Source organism: Lycorma delicatula, chromosome 8 (genome assembly GCF_047948215.1).
Source record: "Lycorma delicatula isolate Av1 chromosome 8, ASM4794821v1, whole genome shotgun sequence".
Taxonomy (NCBI): Eukaryota; Metazoa; Arthropoda; class Insecta; order Hemiptera; family Fulgoridae; genus Lycorma; species Lycorma delicatula.
This window is the reverse complement of record NC_134462.1, coordinates 122,776,515-122,794,529: the sequence shown is the minus strand read 5'-3', so window position 1 is coordinate 122,794,529 and position 18,015 is coordinate 122,776,515. Positions and strand designations below refer to the sequence as shown.

At 33.0% G+C, this 18,015-nt stretch overlaps 1 protein-coding gene across 1 annotated transcript in view; it reads right to left on the bottom strand.

Annotated features, from left to right (window-relative positions):
* Positions 1-18,015, bottom strand: part of LOC142329522 (lipase 1-like) — a 44,859-nt gene that overhangs the window by 10,665 nt on the left and 16,179 nt on the right. The window contains exons 3-6 of the mRNA XM_075374196.1: positions 14,205-14,319; positions 13,199-13,445; positions 10,611-10,775; positions 2,141-2,225 (exon numbers count right to left, since the gene is read on the bottom strand). Coding sequence (XP_075230311.1) covers positions 2,141-2,225; positions 10,611-10,775; positions 13,199-13,445; positions 14,205-14,319 — 612 coding nt within the window. The remainder of the gene's footprint in view (positions 1-2,140; positions 2,226-10,610; positions 10,776-13,198; positions 13,446-14,204; positions 14,320-18,015) is intronic.

Here is an 18,015-nt window from a genome sequence, read left to right as displayed (position 1 = left end):
ACTATTATAATTATTACTAACAACAGGTATTGGTCTCTCAAATTTTGTAATGATAAGAATTCCAGGGGTTTAGGTGAATTGAATATTTGATTGACTAATTTATAATTTATGTTTGTCCCTTATATTTAAATGCAAACCATGTTTAGTGCATCTCAGATTAATAATATCTATGTCACTTGTGTCAATGAAAGAAAGTTGATTGGCGTTACAAGTTATTTTGTAAACAATCTCATTTATCATATTACTCTAGCTATTTAAGAGAGGTTTATAGAATCTGATAGGTATATTTACAATATGAACATTTGATTTTAGTGCTACTGTTTCAACCAGTTGTAAGTCAGAGTGTTCGATTACAATATTAACAGGTGGCTTACAATATTATCTGGTGGCTCCATATTACCTGCATGATTATACCGTGGGGTTTTCATCTCATTTTTTTATTTTGTGTTTCAAAATCTTTTTAGTGTTTGATGTTTTCCTATCTTTACACTCCAAAACTACATTTCTTCAACTGTATCTAACAAAAGTCTTTCAACCATTATTTTTCCTTTAAATAGTTTTTTTTTTTATTTTTAATTCTTGAATCAATTAGTTCCTTATTTGACTCTTATAATTGTTTGTTTATAAATAAGATCTCATTCCTTAAAAAAACCATTTACGTTACTAAATCTGGAATTATTTTAGCATGATCTGAGATGCTATTTCTTTTTAATGTATCATAAATTTTTAAAACACAACCTTCCTCACATTCCTTGCAAACCCATTTTAAAGTACCGTATTTAAAATTTTTCAAATTATCCTCCTCAACGGTAATGCACCCATCTGTTACACACACCCTTACACTTCAGATAATTTCAGACTTTTTCTACAAACTAAATAGTGTAATTCTTCCTTGCCATAGCCATTCGAAGAAGCAAAACTAGTTAAAAGGTTAAAAACAACAGTAAACTTAATAATTCTTAAATTTAGCATTAAACTTAATAAAGCTACGTAAGTTCTTTCTGAAATGTTACATTATATTTTCACACAGAAAGGCTAATTATTTCTCTCCAGTTCTACATTACTTGATAACAATAAAATAATTGTTGTGACACACTGAAAAGAACAACAAACTGATAATACTTAAATAAATAAATAAAACAAATAAGCAAACATATCTGAGTTTAACCCATTCCAATTTTTTTAAATTTCAAGTTTTTCAATAATTTCAAATTTTTCATTAATTGTAAAAATATTATGGGTTTTCCTTAGGCATGATGATATACATGCAAAATTTAATGAATTCCCTGAAAACAAACAGAATTTTGACTATACTCTGCTTTATAATTTCTTGTCTTGTATCCAGCAGATAGTGTCCAGAAGTTATATATTTAATCTATACTAATGCAGATTGAAATAAAGTTTATCTCTTTCTTTTTAAAGTTTAAAAAAAAAAAAAAGACACCAGAGTTTGAAGTAGCTTTTGCACAAAAATACTCAGCATAATAAACTGAAGAAATACATACCAAATTCAAATTCAAGCTAAAAAATATTATCATAGAAAAATAAAGATTTTTCAGAGCACTAACAATATACGTATTCTCATTACACTCATACTTACTAAACTTATAACAATCTTCAAGTAAATATTCATTACTCTAGGAGATGCTGCTTCCTACAAGCACCAACCAAAGAAACTAAATTTGATATTCAGAGACTAAGTTGTTATTCTCCACACGAATCTCTGTCATTATGTGCACAATACGCTTAATATATGTTACTAGAGACAGGCATTTTTTGTACAGTGTTGCAGTGATGTAGATCTTTTTTTTATTAAAAAATTCTATCCATCCAAGGACTCAAATCCCAGAGTAATGGAATGGAACTCAAGAATGGCAGGAGTTTCAATATTTCTCCCTTCAGATCGCAGAGCCTGGACAATGTCCCTTGCTGCTGTATCTTTCTATTATCGGGCGGATTTCCCAGAGTAAAAAAAGTTTCCTTTTAATTACATAATTTTCATTAAAATTTCTCATATTTTTGCTGTCTATTATTTACATGATGACTAATTTTATTGTTATTTTTGTAAATTTAGAATTTCTGAAAGAAAATTTTAAAATAACAAGAGGTGTTACATTATGAATAAAGTTGTAAAATTTACCTGATTTACTCAATTGTCCAAGATGTTGAAGTGTTTTGGGTGAAGCCCCTGTTGGTAATCTCCTGACATATTCTGGTATCAGTTCCTATAACATTAATACGAGTATATAGGTATAATCGTATCAAAAAATATTTATTTATTTTATTAAAATTTTATACTTCCTATTATGTTTCTTTTTAACTAGTTTTCTTTTTGCGAATAACATGAAAAATAAATGACTTTATATTACTCTACTTCTAATGATAGGTTCTGTTACCTAAACAAAAGTGAAAAAAAATCTAAGAATGCTTAGGAACAAAAGAAAACTCATAAAAACAATAAATTGAAATCATTTTGACAAATTATTGGAGGACAAATGGTAATGGGAGGCATAGATGATCATATTTTTCTGAAAACCATAGTTTTAAGTAATCCTTTATCTTAATTTTTATATTTAATAGTCAAGATCCATTTGTTTTTAATAAAAATATTAACAAGTAATAGAAATTCAACCTCTTGCTACAAAATACAATTTTAAATATCTTTCTCTAGATATATCTAATTCAGGAGAAACAAAATTAAAAGTACAAACATTTATATGAAATTAATGTTAAATTTTTGGTCTTCTTTGTCAATACATTTACATGATGGAAAATTAAAATATTTGACATTTACTTCAGTTAATACATTTCAAATTTTGTATTTCGCAAAGGTGATACAACAATCAAAACCACTAGATATACATTTTTATTTTGTATAATATATTAAATAAAAGTTGAATTTTATTTATATTTTTATTTTTTTTACATTTATTGTAATAACTAAACTTAACTGCATGCTACAAAATATTTTTGATGAAGCAAAGTGAAGTCCTGTTTTAACTCTACCTTTTGATATTACATCTGCTGATGTTCATATGTTTATGATTCGGTTATGGCCAATCTCATTTTACAATTTAAATGAAATTTTGTGTTAAGATTCCTGTTATTAATCGATCAACGTGAGTAATGTGTTTTGATAAAATTTTCAATTTTAAAACGGTGGCCTTTTCATCAGCAAATTTCTTAAATGAATGAATAGGAATGAAGCAGTAGAAGGGAAATTTCTGTCACCAAGCCCCATAATATTTTTTTTCTTGATATCGCCACATAAGCTTGAAGCTTGTGTGTGAAATATGGAAATGAAGCATATAAAAAATGCCATACTAGACTGGGATTCGAGCCCAGGACCACCGGATGTAAGAGGAAGACGCTACCATTTGCGCCATGGAGGCCGGCCAGTTTTAATAAGGAAAGAAATTAAAAGAGATATTCTGACATCTTATCCTTATTATTGACATCTTTTAATGACATCTTTTCCTCTTTTACAGAATTGTATAATTTAGCCTTTAAATTTATGTACGTGTAATTTGTTCAACTCATCCAAAAATGATGAGTTTGTTTGATTAATTTATATTATGATTATTTACGATATATGATTAGGATTATTTATATTATTACTTTGTCTTACTATGTCAAAATTCATATTTATAGAGTGTCTGCTCAGTTTAGATTAGTAAGTATATAGTTAAATATAATTTTCAAGCAAATCCTAAAGACCTCAACATCAAGAAACCTTACCGCTAACGTGTCAAAATACTACAAAAAATTTACAGTATAATGTTTATACGGTTAATCTTGTTAATCTTTATAGAGTTATCAATATCAAATGCCGGCCTCCGTGGCGCGAGTGGTAGCGTCTCGGCCTTTCATCCGGAGGTCCTTGGTTCGAATCCCGGTCAGCCATGGCATTTTTCAGTCGCTACATTTCCATATCCCTCACACAAGCTTCAAGCTTGTGACAATATCACCAAGCAAAAAAAAAAATGCAGTATTGATCAAAAACATTAAATTTAATTTAATGTAGCAATGCTTGGTTTTTTAAGGAAAGGAATTTAATTTATTGATTGAATAGGACAGTTTTTTAAAAAATTATTTTAATTATCTTTTAGACGATTTTTTTATCTCTATAAGCTTTTGAACTAATTTATTTCCTACGTATGAGAGGGTCCAGGGCCACGCGACCTATAGTGCAATGTGTGCGTTGCACGCAGGCAGCCAAATTTTTGAAATTTATTTGAAAAATAGTTTTAAAAACTATTTATTTTAATCATATTTACTTTACTCTTAAAGAAAGAGATCAATCATCACATTTTTATCTGCTGCCCAGTAATAACTATTATTGTTTAGTCTAAACATAAACAACGTTTAAAAAACAAACAACTTGCGTAAACGTAAACTAAAATTCTTACCGACAAGTGTTCATATAAATATTTTTTATTCACGTAGACAATTAAAACAATAACATTTGATACTCTGATAACAATGAGTCCTATTGGCTACCGGCCTTTTGTTTATTGATCCCTGAAATAATTTAAAAAATATTTTGTAGTTTAACCGCCTTTCTCTGTTAAAACTATTCGTTTTAATTTTACTGTTCTCTTTGTGTGGTAAAATTATACTTGAAATTCGGAAATAAAAACGTATCAAATACTATATTTAATTTTTAAAGTTATTACTCTTGTTGTGAATAGTTAAGAACTCCATTTAGTGTTTATTCTTATTATATTTAATTTAGTATTTACTGTTTTTAAATTACCGTTTTTTTGTTTTGATAAAACCAAATCCTAAAATAAGGTGTCCGTTGCTTTTACAAAGCGTCTAGTAATTGAGAGATAACAATTTTTCATTTTGTGTTTAAATTAGTTATTAAACACTAAACGGATTTAAAGACATCTCTATATTTCAAAATTCCCGTATAATTTTCAAAAAATGTCTGATAGATAAACGAAACGCTTATCTGGTGCCCGATATATAAGGTCGAAGAACAAAACAATTAAAAGGATTGTTATACAAATTTTTATAACGTCTAAAAGTACTGAAAGCGTAAATAAGAATTCCTATGATAGTGTAAAAATGTAGTGATAAGTCCTGATGTTTCTGTTTCTTCAACATCTCAAGGAAAACAAGCCGATGAAAATAATGCACCTCCTGAAGAAGAAATGTTTAAGGAAGAGGACCAAGATTTAACACAACAAATTAGTTCAATCGAAAAAGAAACTATCGGCAGTCAGGAACAATAAACAATTTGAATTAATGTCAAACGATCCTGGTAAATGGCCGGAAAAGTTAAACGTTCAAATATTTAGTTCTTAGCTCAAAATTATCCGCAACAAATCTGCAATACAGAATTTCCACGTAATACAGGTGGTAGGAAATTTTCTCCATTTTATTATTATCGACGATTACCTAACTGTAAAAAAGTGCACCACCAGTGGCCTCTGTATTCCGAGTCACTTAATTCCTTATTTTGCCGTCCATACCGGTTGTACGAAGAAAAAATTAATAAGGACGATATTGCAAGTACGAAAGGAGTGAACGATTGGGGTCATATTTCTTTAATTCTTAAGAGACACAAATATAATGCAGGTCATATTAAAAACGTTATAAGAATGTCGCAATTATTACTAGCTCTTCAAAATAAAATAACAATAGATGCAACACAACAAAGATTATATGAGACTGAAAAACAACATTAACGCTCCGTTAAAGAACGAATTATTTTAGTAATTGAATATCTGTTCCGACAATGCCTTGCTTTTAGAGGATCTTCGAAGTATCTATTTGATACTGAAAAACACAACTGTAACTTTTTACAATTAATACAAACAACTTCAAAATTCGATACGGTTATGGCAGAGAACATCCTGACCCCGTAGGGGAAGACACCCTCCATGTGGCAGTTTCGGTCACCACGCCACCCCCTCCGTACCTAGCTATTATGGGCTTTACCGGAGGTCATTTTCAGAATCTCGGCAAAAGGCATTCTCAGCCTTGTTCCTGCCTCGGTCAGGATGCTACCGATGCGAATACCACATGTGATATTCTCATCGGTGTGCAACTAGTAACGAACTCTAAAAAAACAAAACACATTACGTCGAGTCTTTAACAAGACCGAGTGACATGAAAGAATCGAAATTCAAAACGTAACTACCTACCCGATAGGTTACAAGTTGAGTTCAACACGCAACCGTAACATAACACAAAGAAAAAAGTAAAAATTAACTCAAAAATAAAACTAAATAAACAAAACACTACAAAAACATCAAACCTCATAACACCAGAACAAAAAACTACTAAACAGGAAAGACCAAGCGGCACCCTAAATTCCCTCCAATCCATTTGTTCTCTTGCCAGATACCCGATGAAATTTTCAACAATTACTTATTCGGCCCCGTTTTTCCAATTCTCACGGAGATCTAATGTCGAGCCGACAAATAGACTCCGTGCGCAAAAGTTCGTATTTCACGCATTCGTAAATTACATAGTATATGTCGTCTAGTTGTCCACAACCTGGACACACATCTGAATCCACCAGGCCAAATCCCTAGAGTCTGTCTCAGAAGGCGCCATGACCAGAAAGAAATTGCGTCACATACTTGTTAGGGTGGACCCAAGGAGCGCCCCGCAAACCAACAACGTCTGGGAAGAGATCATGCGTATAACGCCCACCCGCTGCCTCATCCCATCTGGCCTGCCATAATGGATTACCATGCCGTTCTAACTCGCGAATTTTTTCTGAAGTCAATTCACCTGACTTCTTAGCAACATAACGCTGCTGCTTTTCTGACGCAATTAAATCTATCGGTTTCACGCCTGCAATTACCAAGATTGCCTCCCGCGAAATAGTACGGTTACCTCCCGTTACCATTAATAATATAAGGCGTTGAGCTTTTAATAATACACCCAGATAGCTTTTAAATTTAGCCTATACGCCCAAACAAGCGCCGCAAATAGCATAATTGCCTCGCACACGCCCTTATACAGGAATTTCTCATCAAGCAATTTCTCGTCACACTGCAATTTCTTGTCGAGAAACATCCCGAGATACTTTTGAACTTGAACATATTTAATACGAAGGCCTGACATCGAAACACGAACCTGATGCCTCACTGCCAAACGGCCATTAAGAAGCATCATCGTGGTCTTCCCCGGGCTGAATAACATAATGATGGCCCCGCAACTCAAGTACCCTGCATACCTGGGTGGCTCGCAACTCAACTTCCCTTCGCGAGCTTCCTTCGACCAGCAGGAGCCCGTTGTCGGCATAAGCCACGATGAGACATCCGCCGGACAATCTCAGCCGCAAAGGGGAATCAAGCTCCAGCACCCATAACATTGAACCAAACACCCCGCCCTGAGGACAACCCTTGTACAGTGTCTTGCCTACCTCATGCCCGCCCTCGCGGAGCAGCACATCCCGATGCCTGAAGTAATTTTGCATACTCGCAGTTCACTATCAGTGCATTGTCTCTTTTGTAATTGATAAACGGCAGATGGCCACCGCAGGTTATTAGACGCACCGGAGATGTCCAGGAAAATTCCCAGAACATATTCCTCCTCGCTAGCTCTTACCGCACTCATCACGCGGAGTATGGCGTCCTCGGTACTCTTTTCGGGAGGAAACCCGTACTGATTTTCCATCACTCAGCTTTGTGAGATCAGCCTCTCATTTATATGCAGGTACAGAACCTTTTCGAAGACATTACCAATAACCGGCAGCAACGTCAAGGGCCTATACGACGAAGTAAGAATAGGATCCTTGTTGCCTCCTTTAAACAACAATTTAACAATACCCTTCTTCCAACATACCGGGAAGTATCCACCAAACAGTAATTTGTTAAACACGCGTGTGATTGTTCCCCAACCCAGCGAACAAGGAGTTTTGTGGTTATTTCATAGAAGCCCCTGGGGCCCTTTTTTTCTCTTTTCTTTTTTTGTAATCTCCGGGTCTACTGTTAGGTATTGCTTCAGAGGATAAGATGAATGAATTTCAGCGTTTGTGAAAATGCCATGCCTGACCGGGATTCGAACTCGAGACCTCCGGATGAAAGGCCGAGACGCTATCACTCGCGCCACGGAGGCCGGCAAGGGGCCTTGCCCCTACCTAAACTGCAGATACTTCATGCATTTCAGCATCGATAATCTCCAAGGATACTGCACCCGCTCGAAATGAGCAAGCTCACGCCGTACCCGCAGATGGTATGCGGTTTCTCCAGCTTCATTATCGTCAGGCAGTAAATCGTCAAGTATTTTGTGTAATACCTCAGACATATCCGAAATTACGCCAAACCGGGTCGGAAGGCAGACAGAAGAACATCCTTACGTTGCTTGTGTCACAATTTCCTACAGACGACTCCCCATGGATCCTTGTTCCCCTGCTCACGCACAAAGGAACACCAGGAATTCCTTTTCGCCGTCCGACATTTGTGAAACCTTTGTCGAATTCAGCATTCCAATTATAAAAATCTACCACACTATATTGGATTCGAAATTCAAAATGGAGTAAATTTATTAATATCCACTGAAATAGGAACAAAAATACTTAAAACGGTACGAAAATTCAAATATTTTTCTATAATATTAGATTGTACGCTAGACGTGTCTCACACTGAACAAATAATTATTATTCGTTCTGTTTCTTGTGCAGCTCCAGTAGAAATCCATGAACGTTTTCTGGGGGTCTGTCCCATAACAGACACAACTGGACAACTTCATATTTAAAAAATTTGAAGACCTAAAACTAGACAGAAAAGATTTAAGAGGACAAGGTTATGATAACGGCGCAGACATGAAAGGAAAAATGAATGGTCTTCAAAAAAAATAGATTTAAATCGTAGATTTTTTTGTACCGTATTCAGCTCACAGCCTTCATTTAGTTGTAAATGATGCTACAAAAATTTCTTTTGAAACTAAATTTTTTTAATCTTGTTCAGGAGCTATCATGCGTTTTTCTCTTCATCCGATTATAGATGGAACGTTTTATCAACAAAACTGTCAAAATTCACGTTGAAATCTTTATCAGGAACGCGATGGGGAAGTTGGATAGAGGCCATTATTCATCTTAAAACCCAAATCGATGAAATTTTTGATACGTCGGTAGAAATAAGTGAAGACGAAACGAGAGACATGAATACTAGAACTATGGCGAATGGTCTTGAGATACAAAAATACAATCGTTAAATTCGTACGTTCAATTTTTATATGGCACAATATATTAAACAGGATCAACAAAGTAAATTGTTTCCGAGAGGCCTAACATTCTGCCTCTCGGAAGCATTAAAAAAGTTCTAAAATATTTTATAGACTTAAGATCTGATGAAAAATTCGTTAAAATTCTTCCGGAAGCAAGAGAAGTGGCTTCAGTTATTGGCACCGATACAGAATTTCCAAAAACAAATTCATCTAGGATAAGAAAAAGAAAATTATGTGTGATTACGAACATCATGATGAAAATATCCCAAACACTGAAAACAGTTTTAAAATTTTCTTTTTCTTTTTGATTATGATACAACAATAAACGCATTTTTGTTGTATACAACAATAAACGCATTACAGGATAGATTTGAAATGTTAAAAAGCATACAGACATTTTTTAAATGTTATACAATATTAGCAGCATAAAAAATATCAGTAACGAAAATTTACAAGAACATTGCACAGATTTGCAGTCAAAGCTGACAGATCCAACAGAAAAATGATAGGATATTAATGGAAAGGAGCTTTTTTAAGAATTAAGAGCAATAGAAATATATTTAAACCCCGAAATGAGTCCCGCTGAGGTGTTGGAATACATTTATGGAAATAATTTAACTTCAACTTGTTCAGATCTTGTAATTTTACTTCATATTTTTTAACTCTACCTGTGTCACTGGCTAGTGGTGAACATTCATTTTCAAAATTGTAATTAATAAAAAATTACTTACGATCAACCATGTCACAAGAAAGACTATCAGCACTAGCAATGACCTCAGTTAAATATCAGATACGTGAATCGCTTGATTTAAAATTGCTCATAAAGAAAATTGTGTCGCTTAAAGCAAAAAAGAAAGTGTTTTAAAAATTTAAACTTACAATTAGTTATTTTTAATGAATCGATTTAATATAAAGTTTTTTTTTATAAACCTTTATATAGTTAAAATGTTTTTTAGAAAAGCTTTACTTTTATCTATGCAGATAATCAATGCTAATATCTGCATCCATTTGTATTTTTTATAATATTCATTAGTTTTTTTTAAACTATGTAGCCCCATTTAGCTGTGAATTAGAAGAAAAAACACATCATGAATTTTCCTACAATACATTATTACTTCCCCAATCTTTTACAAAATCATACTAACAATCCCCAATACCTTCTGTTGAATCACTGCTTTGGGTGTATGTTTATATCCTTTGCTTGGTCTGGATTATTTGTAGAAGTATTTTGAATTTATATGTAAGATTCTGTGATACTTAGGTTATACTTGAATCTCAGTATTTATCTGCTGTTTCTCACAACCTTAATTGAAAATATAAACTCTGTCTTCGAAGTGTTAACCGTAATATTTTTTAATATAAAACTACAACTAAAATTAAATGAAAATATAAATTTACTTTAATGGTGATTGCAGTACCTTATCGATTTGTGAGAAATCTGTTAAACTTGATAAACCTGCTAAATAATATAAAGCAATGAGACATATATTTTGTGTTGTACTACTTGTACGGCAAAAGATAGATGCTGGTAATCCAGTTAATTGAGATCTTGGTAATATCTGACGTCCAGATCCATCTGAGTCCTGAAAGTATTGAAGATTTAATTATTCATATTACTGACATAATTGAAATAGTTGTAGATGACCTGATATGAGATATAAACCAGTCCAGTTGTGTAGTGATTGTCATTTTCAAGAATCACAATCTGATTGAAGGTTTTGAAGAAAAATGAGAATTGAAACATTGTTTTCCCACAACCTTCTTTTTGCAAATCAGTGAGCCAAGCCCATCAAAATGGAAAAGGTTTATTTTTACCCTTGCAAGTCATATCTTTACTTTATTCATCACTGGACTGGTGGTAGTTTAACGGTCACCATTATTCTTGAAATAACAATTACTATAACTTATATATTTTATAGTCATAAGAAAGACTGAAACAGATAGTGTAGAGCAAAAAGTTTAATATAAATACAATTTTTCTTAAGAAATGATGTATTACATATACTGCCTCTTCTTGGTAGGAAGTAATCTATAAAAAAAAACATTCTGACCCCTGCCACCTCCTGCTGGGTTGTGTAATAATATAGATACAAAATTTTTTGAGTGTTACCACTTTAGTAAATTAAATGTAATAAATAAAATATTAGAAGATTAAACAGCTTAATTGTATAGTAGTCAAATTGTATGTCCATCACTCTTACATCCTAAAATATCTATTAATTAAATAAAATACATACCACATTAGGTGGTAGCTTGGTTGAGCTGCATTTACCTTAACCAGTAACTTAAACTACTTATCATATCAGACAATGTTATAATTATTACTATTCTTTGTTTCTGACATTGGGTCAACCTATATACAGAGCAAAGCTGTAAATTAACTAATTATGACTGCTGAATAACACAACCAAAGAACTCCCGTAGACTGCACAGCTTTTGCTAAATGCCTTGTCATTAACAGAGACAATTTCCTTCTTACCTTAAGTTTCTAAGATTAGACAGTTTCTAGTTTCACCCACGAGTAGGACAGTAATACATCAAATGATCGTATAATACTCCAGAAGTGAATACTTGCAGTGGCGTGCCACCACTGGAATATTAAGTATTCACTTCTGGCATGTGAAATTACCAAAGAAGAAAACATTCAAGTAAACATTATCAAAATGGAAAGTTATTTCCAAAGTGACTGGTAACAGAAGGGAATATTGGTGGTCGAATATTTGCTACAAGTTACAACAATAAGCACAGCAGTATGTTGTGAGGTATGTAATTTAGAGCAAACATGGCATGCTGAGCAGAAAGCAGTCTTACTTCATAATATTGCTAATTATTATATTAACTGACATAGATGTAAAAGTTAGACAGATTAGCCCGTACTTCTCAACTCAGCACCAACTAATTGCTGTTTGTTTCTAACCTTGAAGAAGTTTCTTTAACCAGTTCATTTAAGAAAGCAAGCTATACAAGATAAAGAGATAGTTAGATCTTTAAAGATACAGAAACTTGCACTAAAACATAGCAAATGTCTGGGCATAATGACTGTAGAGAAAAGTAGTTTCATTCGTAAAAATGTAGCTATTTAAAAAATAGCTTTTTTTTTTAACAGGATTATATTTACATTTCAGACGTACTTCTTGTATAAAATTATTTAATGATAAGAAGTAATTGAATGAGGAATTTTTAACACATTTAGTCAAAACAGTATTTTGTACATTAAACTGCAGGAAAACCTAAAATAATAGAATTAAAAAAAGAGGATTTATTGGTAAGGACAAGTGATAGAAAAAGTAAAAAATTACAGATATTTGGAGTCTTGGTGACAGAGAACTAGAAGAGCACAATGGAAATAAAAGGAAGGATAGTAATAGCAAAAGAAACCTTAAGTCAGAGGAAATTACTGTGTAATATAGGTTTGAACTTAGAGTTAAAGTAAAGGTTAGCCAAATTTTATATAAGGAGAATCCTGTTGTGTGGAAGTGAAACATGTACGATGAGGAAGAGGGAAATAAACTTGAAAGTAAGATGCAGTTAAAATGAGAAATGAGGAAATTATGAACAGAAGTAAAGAAGAAAGAGCACCTATGCAGGAAGTACATGAAAGGAAAAGAAACTAGTTTGGTTATGTGGTTAGAGGAAGTGGAATCTTGATAACTTCAGTGGAAAGCTCAGTAGAAGGAGAAAAGAAGCGAGGAAGAAGAAGGATGAAGTTAATAGATGAGGTAAAGATCGGGTACAAAAGGACAAAGGAGAAGGCTTGGGTCAGAAATACATGGAGACAGTGATGGTATAAGGAACCTGCTGCCAGGCAGAACAGTAGATGATAATGAGTACTTCACACAAGAGCCACTGCGTAATCTTATACTATTATGTTACTGTCATCCGTCATATTCACATGTTAAACTTCACACAAGAGCCACTGCGTAATCTTATACTATTATGTTACTGTCATCCGTCATATTCACATGTTAAACTGTTAATTTCTAATAAATAATAATTAATAATTTACCTGATACAAAGTATTAATTTGTCGAGCAAGTTTAAATAGCAAACTAGGTGAACGTTTAAAAAAAGCTGCAGGGGCCAAACCAAACATAAGCCGAACTTTGTTCATATATTCTGGTCTTTCTGAGCACATTACAAAGAACATTGTTGTACCCAGTGAATGTCCAACATATTGCAAACTGTCATATGTGGTATGTGATAAAATATAATCTATTGTTGCTGGTAGATCATAAACTCCCATCTCATGTACACTAAAAAAAGAAAAATATTTAATTTAAATGATAATTTTTTTTTCATAAATCTTAGCTATTAATGTTAATATTATTTAGTTTAGTAAGTTTCTCAGAATTTCTACTGATTATGTTGTTACATGACATTATTAACTGATTAGAAAAATAATTAGTAATTCAATTGGTAGTTCCTTCTAACTGACGAATCAATTCCATTGAATGTAACAGAAAACAGATAAGATGTACTTCCTACATAATAATCACTTCTTTTTTTTAATTATATATAAACAATTCACTATTGAATGATAGTATAAAAATTCTTTAGTAAATGAAAAATGCCAAATAGATCAGGCTTCAGGTCAGGGACTTTTATATGAAATGGTGAGACATTACCAGTACTCCATAGAATAGACTAAATTCAAAAGTGCAAATTTCTTGAATATAGAAGCTTTTTTTAGATACTTATTTTTTAAAGTTATTTACACAAAAGTAAAATTATCTGATTAAATTAGTATAAAAAATTAAATTTTATACCATGTAATTAGGTATTTCATTAGGTGTTTTGTATCTGATCAGAAAGAAATGGCAAAAACGTTTTTATGAATTCAGTATTGTTGTTAACTATTGTACATGAAATAATATTGTAAAACATTATTTATTTTGTGGCAAAATAAATAAATAAACCAAAAAATTAATCAAATGTTTTTAAAAAATAACAATTTAATATTATTTTACTTTTACAGATGCTTTATCACAAATTATTTAATAATATATTCTTACCTGAAATTCCAAAATTTTGGATCATTTGGAGTTAGTGTTTTGTGGCTATTGGAGTATGTGTTTCCTCTTAAATCACCCAACCATACGTCATATCCATTTTCTGCTAGCAGGAATGCTGTAATTTTTTAAAAAATTAATTATTATAGAATTTTACTATTAGTTATTAATTTATTTTTTTATACATATTTCTTTAATTTTCAGCTATGAACTCAGCTGATAAATGATTACTCAGCAATTTGTCTGGTCAAAATATCTGTCTATCAACTTGTCTGGTCTACCAACTTAATTACTACTATTCACCATTTCCTACTCAGCTTATCAAAATGAACATTATTTTTATCCATTTCAGTTACTTGGAAATGCTCAATAACTTAATAAATTGTTGGTATTTATACACTTCAGCTGAAAAAGTATTAAAAAAGAAAAAATCATTACGCGTTTATAAAGAATTATTTTTAGAAGTTAATATTTTTTCCTTTCAGTTTTTAAACAGAAATTTCTACAATGAAATGACATTGCTTTGGTTAATAGAAAAGTGATTAGAGAATATAATATCATCCTCAGATTTTTATGAAATATTCAATTTAAATATAATTTTAATTAAATTTTCAAACCTATCAGCCAGTATTACACATTACACAACTATCATACAGAGTATGAAATAGTTCATAATCGTTATGACAAGTGATAATTTATTTTTTCATTTCTTACAATCAGCTTCATAGGTAGAAACCATAAGTAGATTTCATCACAATAAGCAAGTGTAAGGTATTTCCTTGAAACGCCTTAATTAAATACATTCTAAAAATACCAATAGTAAATCATGTGCAATAATAAAGTCAACACAGCTAAATACTAGAATCCAGAGGAAGTCCAGTAATATGAATAAAACTACATGGTAAAAGAAAAAGTAACATAAGAACAAATGATACCAGAAACATAAAGATTAACATAAATACTTAGATGAAGCACAACTCAAGAATAGAAGCTTCTTCCTGATTATCACTATTAGTTTCCTACGTCTAATACATGTACCTTAGCTGCTTTAACAGTCTAACACCTTTGCCATTGCCCAAGAGGTTAACAGTTAGATGGTCACATTGTCATTAAGCTTATTTTTGGACTTTGTTGCCAGTCGATTTACTTCTTCCTGAACATACAGTAACCCTAAGTACTCATGGATTTTGTTGTTCCAAGTAAACCATGGCACCTGGGTTATGCATTTCACAAATTTATTCTGGAAATGCTGAATAGCCTCAATATTGCTGGTACTTGTAGTACTCAAAAGTTGGATTCTGTGTACCGAAATTGGTTTTATGATCACTTTGTACAAAAGTAGCTTATTAGATAAGGAAAATTCCATTTTCCTTTCTATTAACCAATACAGCTCCTTTAATTTGCTACCTACCTGCTTCCTTTTTTTCTTTAATATGAACCTTCAGTGGTAGACGACAATCTAGTGAATACCTAAATACTGTATACTCTCAAATCGCGGGATACAACCCCCATATAAATGGATTCCAAGGCAATCACCCCTTCTCATAGAGAAAATCATATGAGTTAACAAAACTTGATTCACCCGTATTTTTTATTTCCCCGACTGCATCGTAACTGAGGGTTGAGTTGGATTATCACCGACGGTCATAACTGCCATAACACCAGCAAACAATGCAATAGACTACTTGCATCATTTGACCACTATTGCTCCATTCATAACAGGAATATCCGCTGTGAAGATGGATTAGAGGATAGACTCCAACACTGAGCCCTGGGGAACACCCGAGGAACAAAAGAAATCAGATAATATCTTATATTTAATCTGGGAAAAGCGACTGTCCTATGTAATATCAGATAGAATGGTTGCGTTAGACTTCTTTTTAGTTAGTATAGCAGACAGATGTTATCAGCACCTTGCTGGATATCTAGAAAGGCAGCAGAACAAAAGTTTCCTCCTCTAAGCATTTGGTGACAAAATGAATGATCATGTGTATTTGTTCAGTGGAGAAGTGACCACTGCAGAAACCAAACTGGTGATCAGTAATAACTTGTCCCTGCTCTAAAACTGCCACAATCTCAGAAGGAATAGCCTTTTGAATACCTTGTATGTAATAGGTTTTTGGGCTGTATGAGGACACCTCTCATGCACTGACTTAGGGACCATCACTATTTGGGATAACTTCCATTCTGACAAAGAGCATGTCATTCAAAAGATACCATTAAACAACTGAGTCATATAAATTATGTATGACCTTACAGGGGACCATAGAAAACATTTTGTTGATAATCAAGTCAAACGAAGGTGCTTTATGTGAGTTTTCTCCTTCTCAATCACCTTTAGCACTTCCCTCGATGAGAAAAGCTTTACTGGAAACTCATCGGAATTGGGTTCTTTAAGAAGTTCATAACATTCTATTCACCAGACTGTAGAGCTGTAAATGTAGTGGTTGAAAGACCGATCACATCTCCACAGCAAACAGGTTGGCCTTCTCACTCTGCCCATGATCCACCTGATTTCTTAAGTGGAGGGAATTTAGACAATGGTCGTTGAAATTTCCTTGTGTCCTTCTACAAACAGTAGTCATCTTTTTGAAGGTAAAAGATTACCAAAGTAATTTTTAAATGTCTCCTCCTTGAAAGACTATTTAGCACACATTTTAACCTCCGAGCAGCCCTGTTTAAAAATGTCCTATCCACTTGTTTCCAGCAACATCTCCTGAGATGCCTCTTCGTTGAAATGAGGGTTCATTACCTCCCATGGATAGTCTGTTTCACCTTTCCATTCATGTTTATCTCCAGGTGTTGAGCACCAGGCTACCTCCTGCAATGTCAAGGTAGGTGTTCAGTCGCATAGTCTATATCAGCCAAACATTTCAATTCAATGGGTACAACCACTTCATCCTCGATCCAGCTCCTGTAAGACTCCCAATCTGCCCTGTTACTGTGTTTAGAATCGGGGATTTCTTCTTCCTAAATATCAGCATGCTTATAGTGAGTAGGACCAGCAAATGATCAGACGTTGAGTTGTAGCCAATCCTCACAGAAGTACAGACAATACACCAGGAGTCATATGAAAGTCTAATAGGTTCGGTACCTTATTCAGATTCGATTATCTGGAGATCACATTGAGCTGCAAGTCCTTAATACAACTCCTTAAAGCTCTTTCTCGGGTTGTTGAAAGTTGTGAACCCAAATGAACAAGTTTAGAATTCCAGCCCCCATTTGCAATGAAACACGGGCCCACTGTTTCCAAAACTTAAAGAATAACTCACTTGAGATCATATGTGTAGGAGGACAATAGATTGCCAATAGTTTGAGACCCAAATCAGTCTAAAATGAAGGTCTAATTGAAGTTGCTTGGATAAAATTACTGCTTAAATTAGACAGTTAATGATGTCTTATTGTATTCCTTACAAGCAACTCAGTGCACCCATGTGCTCTTCCCAGATGGTTAGTAGTATATATAGAGTAATGTCTAAGAAAAAGGTTTCGATCGGTGATGTGAATTTCACAGAGTAGGAAAATATCTAACAATTCTGTAAAGATATTTGTCTCTAATTTTTGTCTACAAGCAGCAAGATCATTAATATTCCAAGTAGTATTCTAAGAAACCTGGCCATTAACAGATTTTGATTATCACCTTGTTGATTAAGCCTTAAGGCTTCCAATTTGTTGTAAAAAACTCTTGTTTGAAGTCAATTTTTGTTATCTTTACTCTGGATCCTCACAAGCACTCCATCCCACAATTGCGGCATAAGATCTAAAGATTATTTATTATCTGTTTGGATCCCTGACTCTCTTGGCCTAAAGAAGG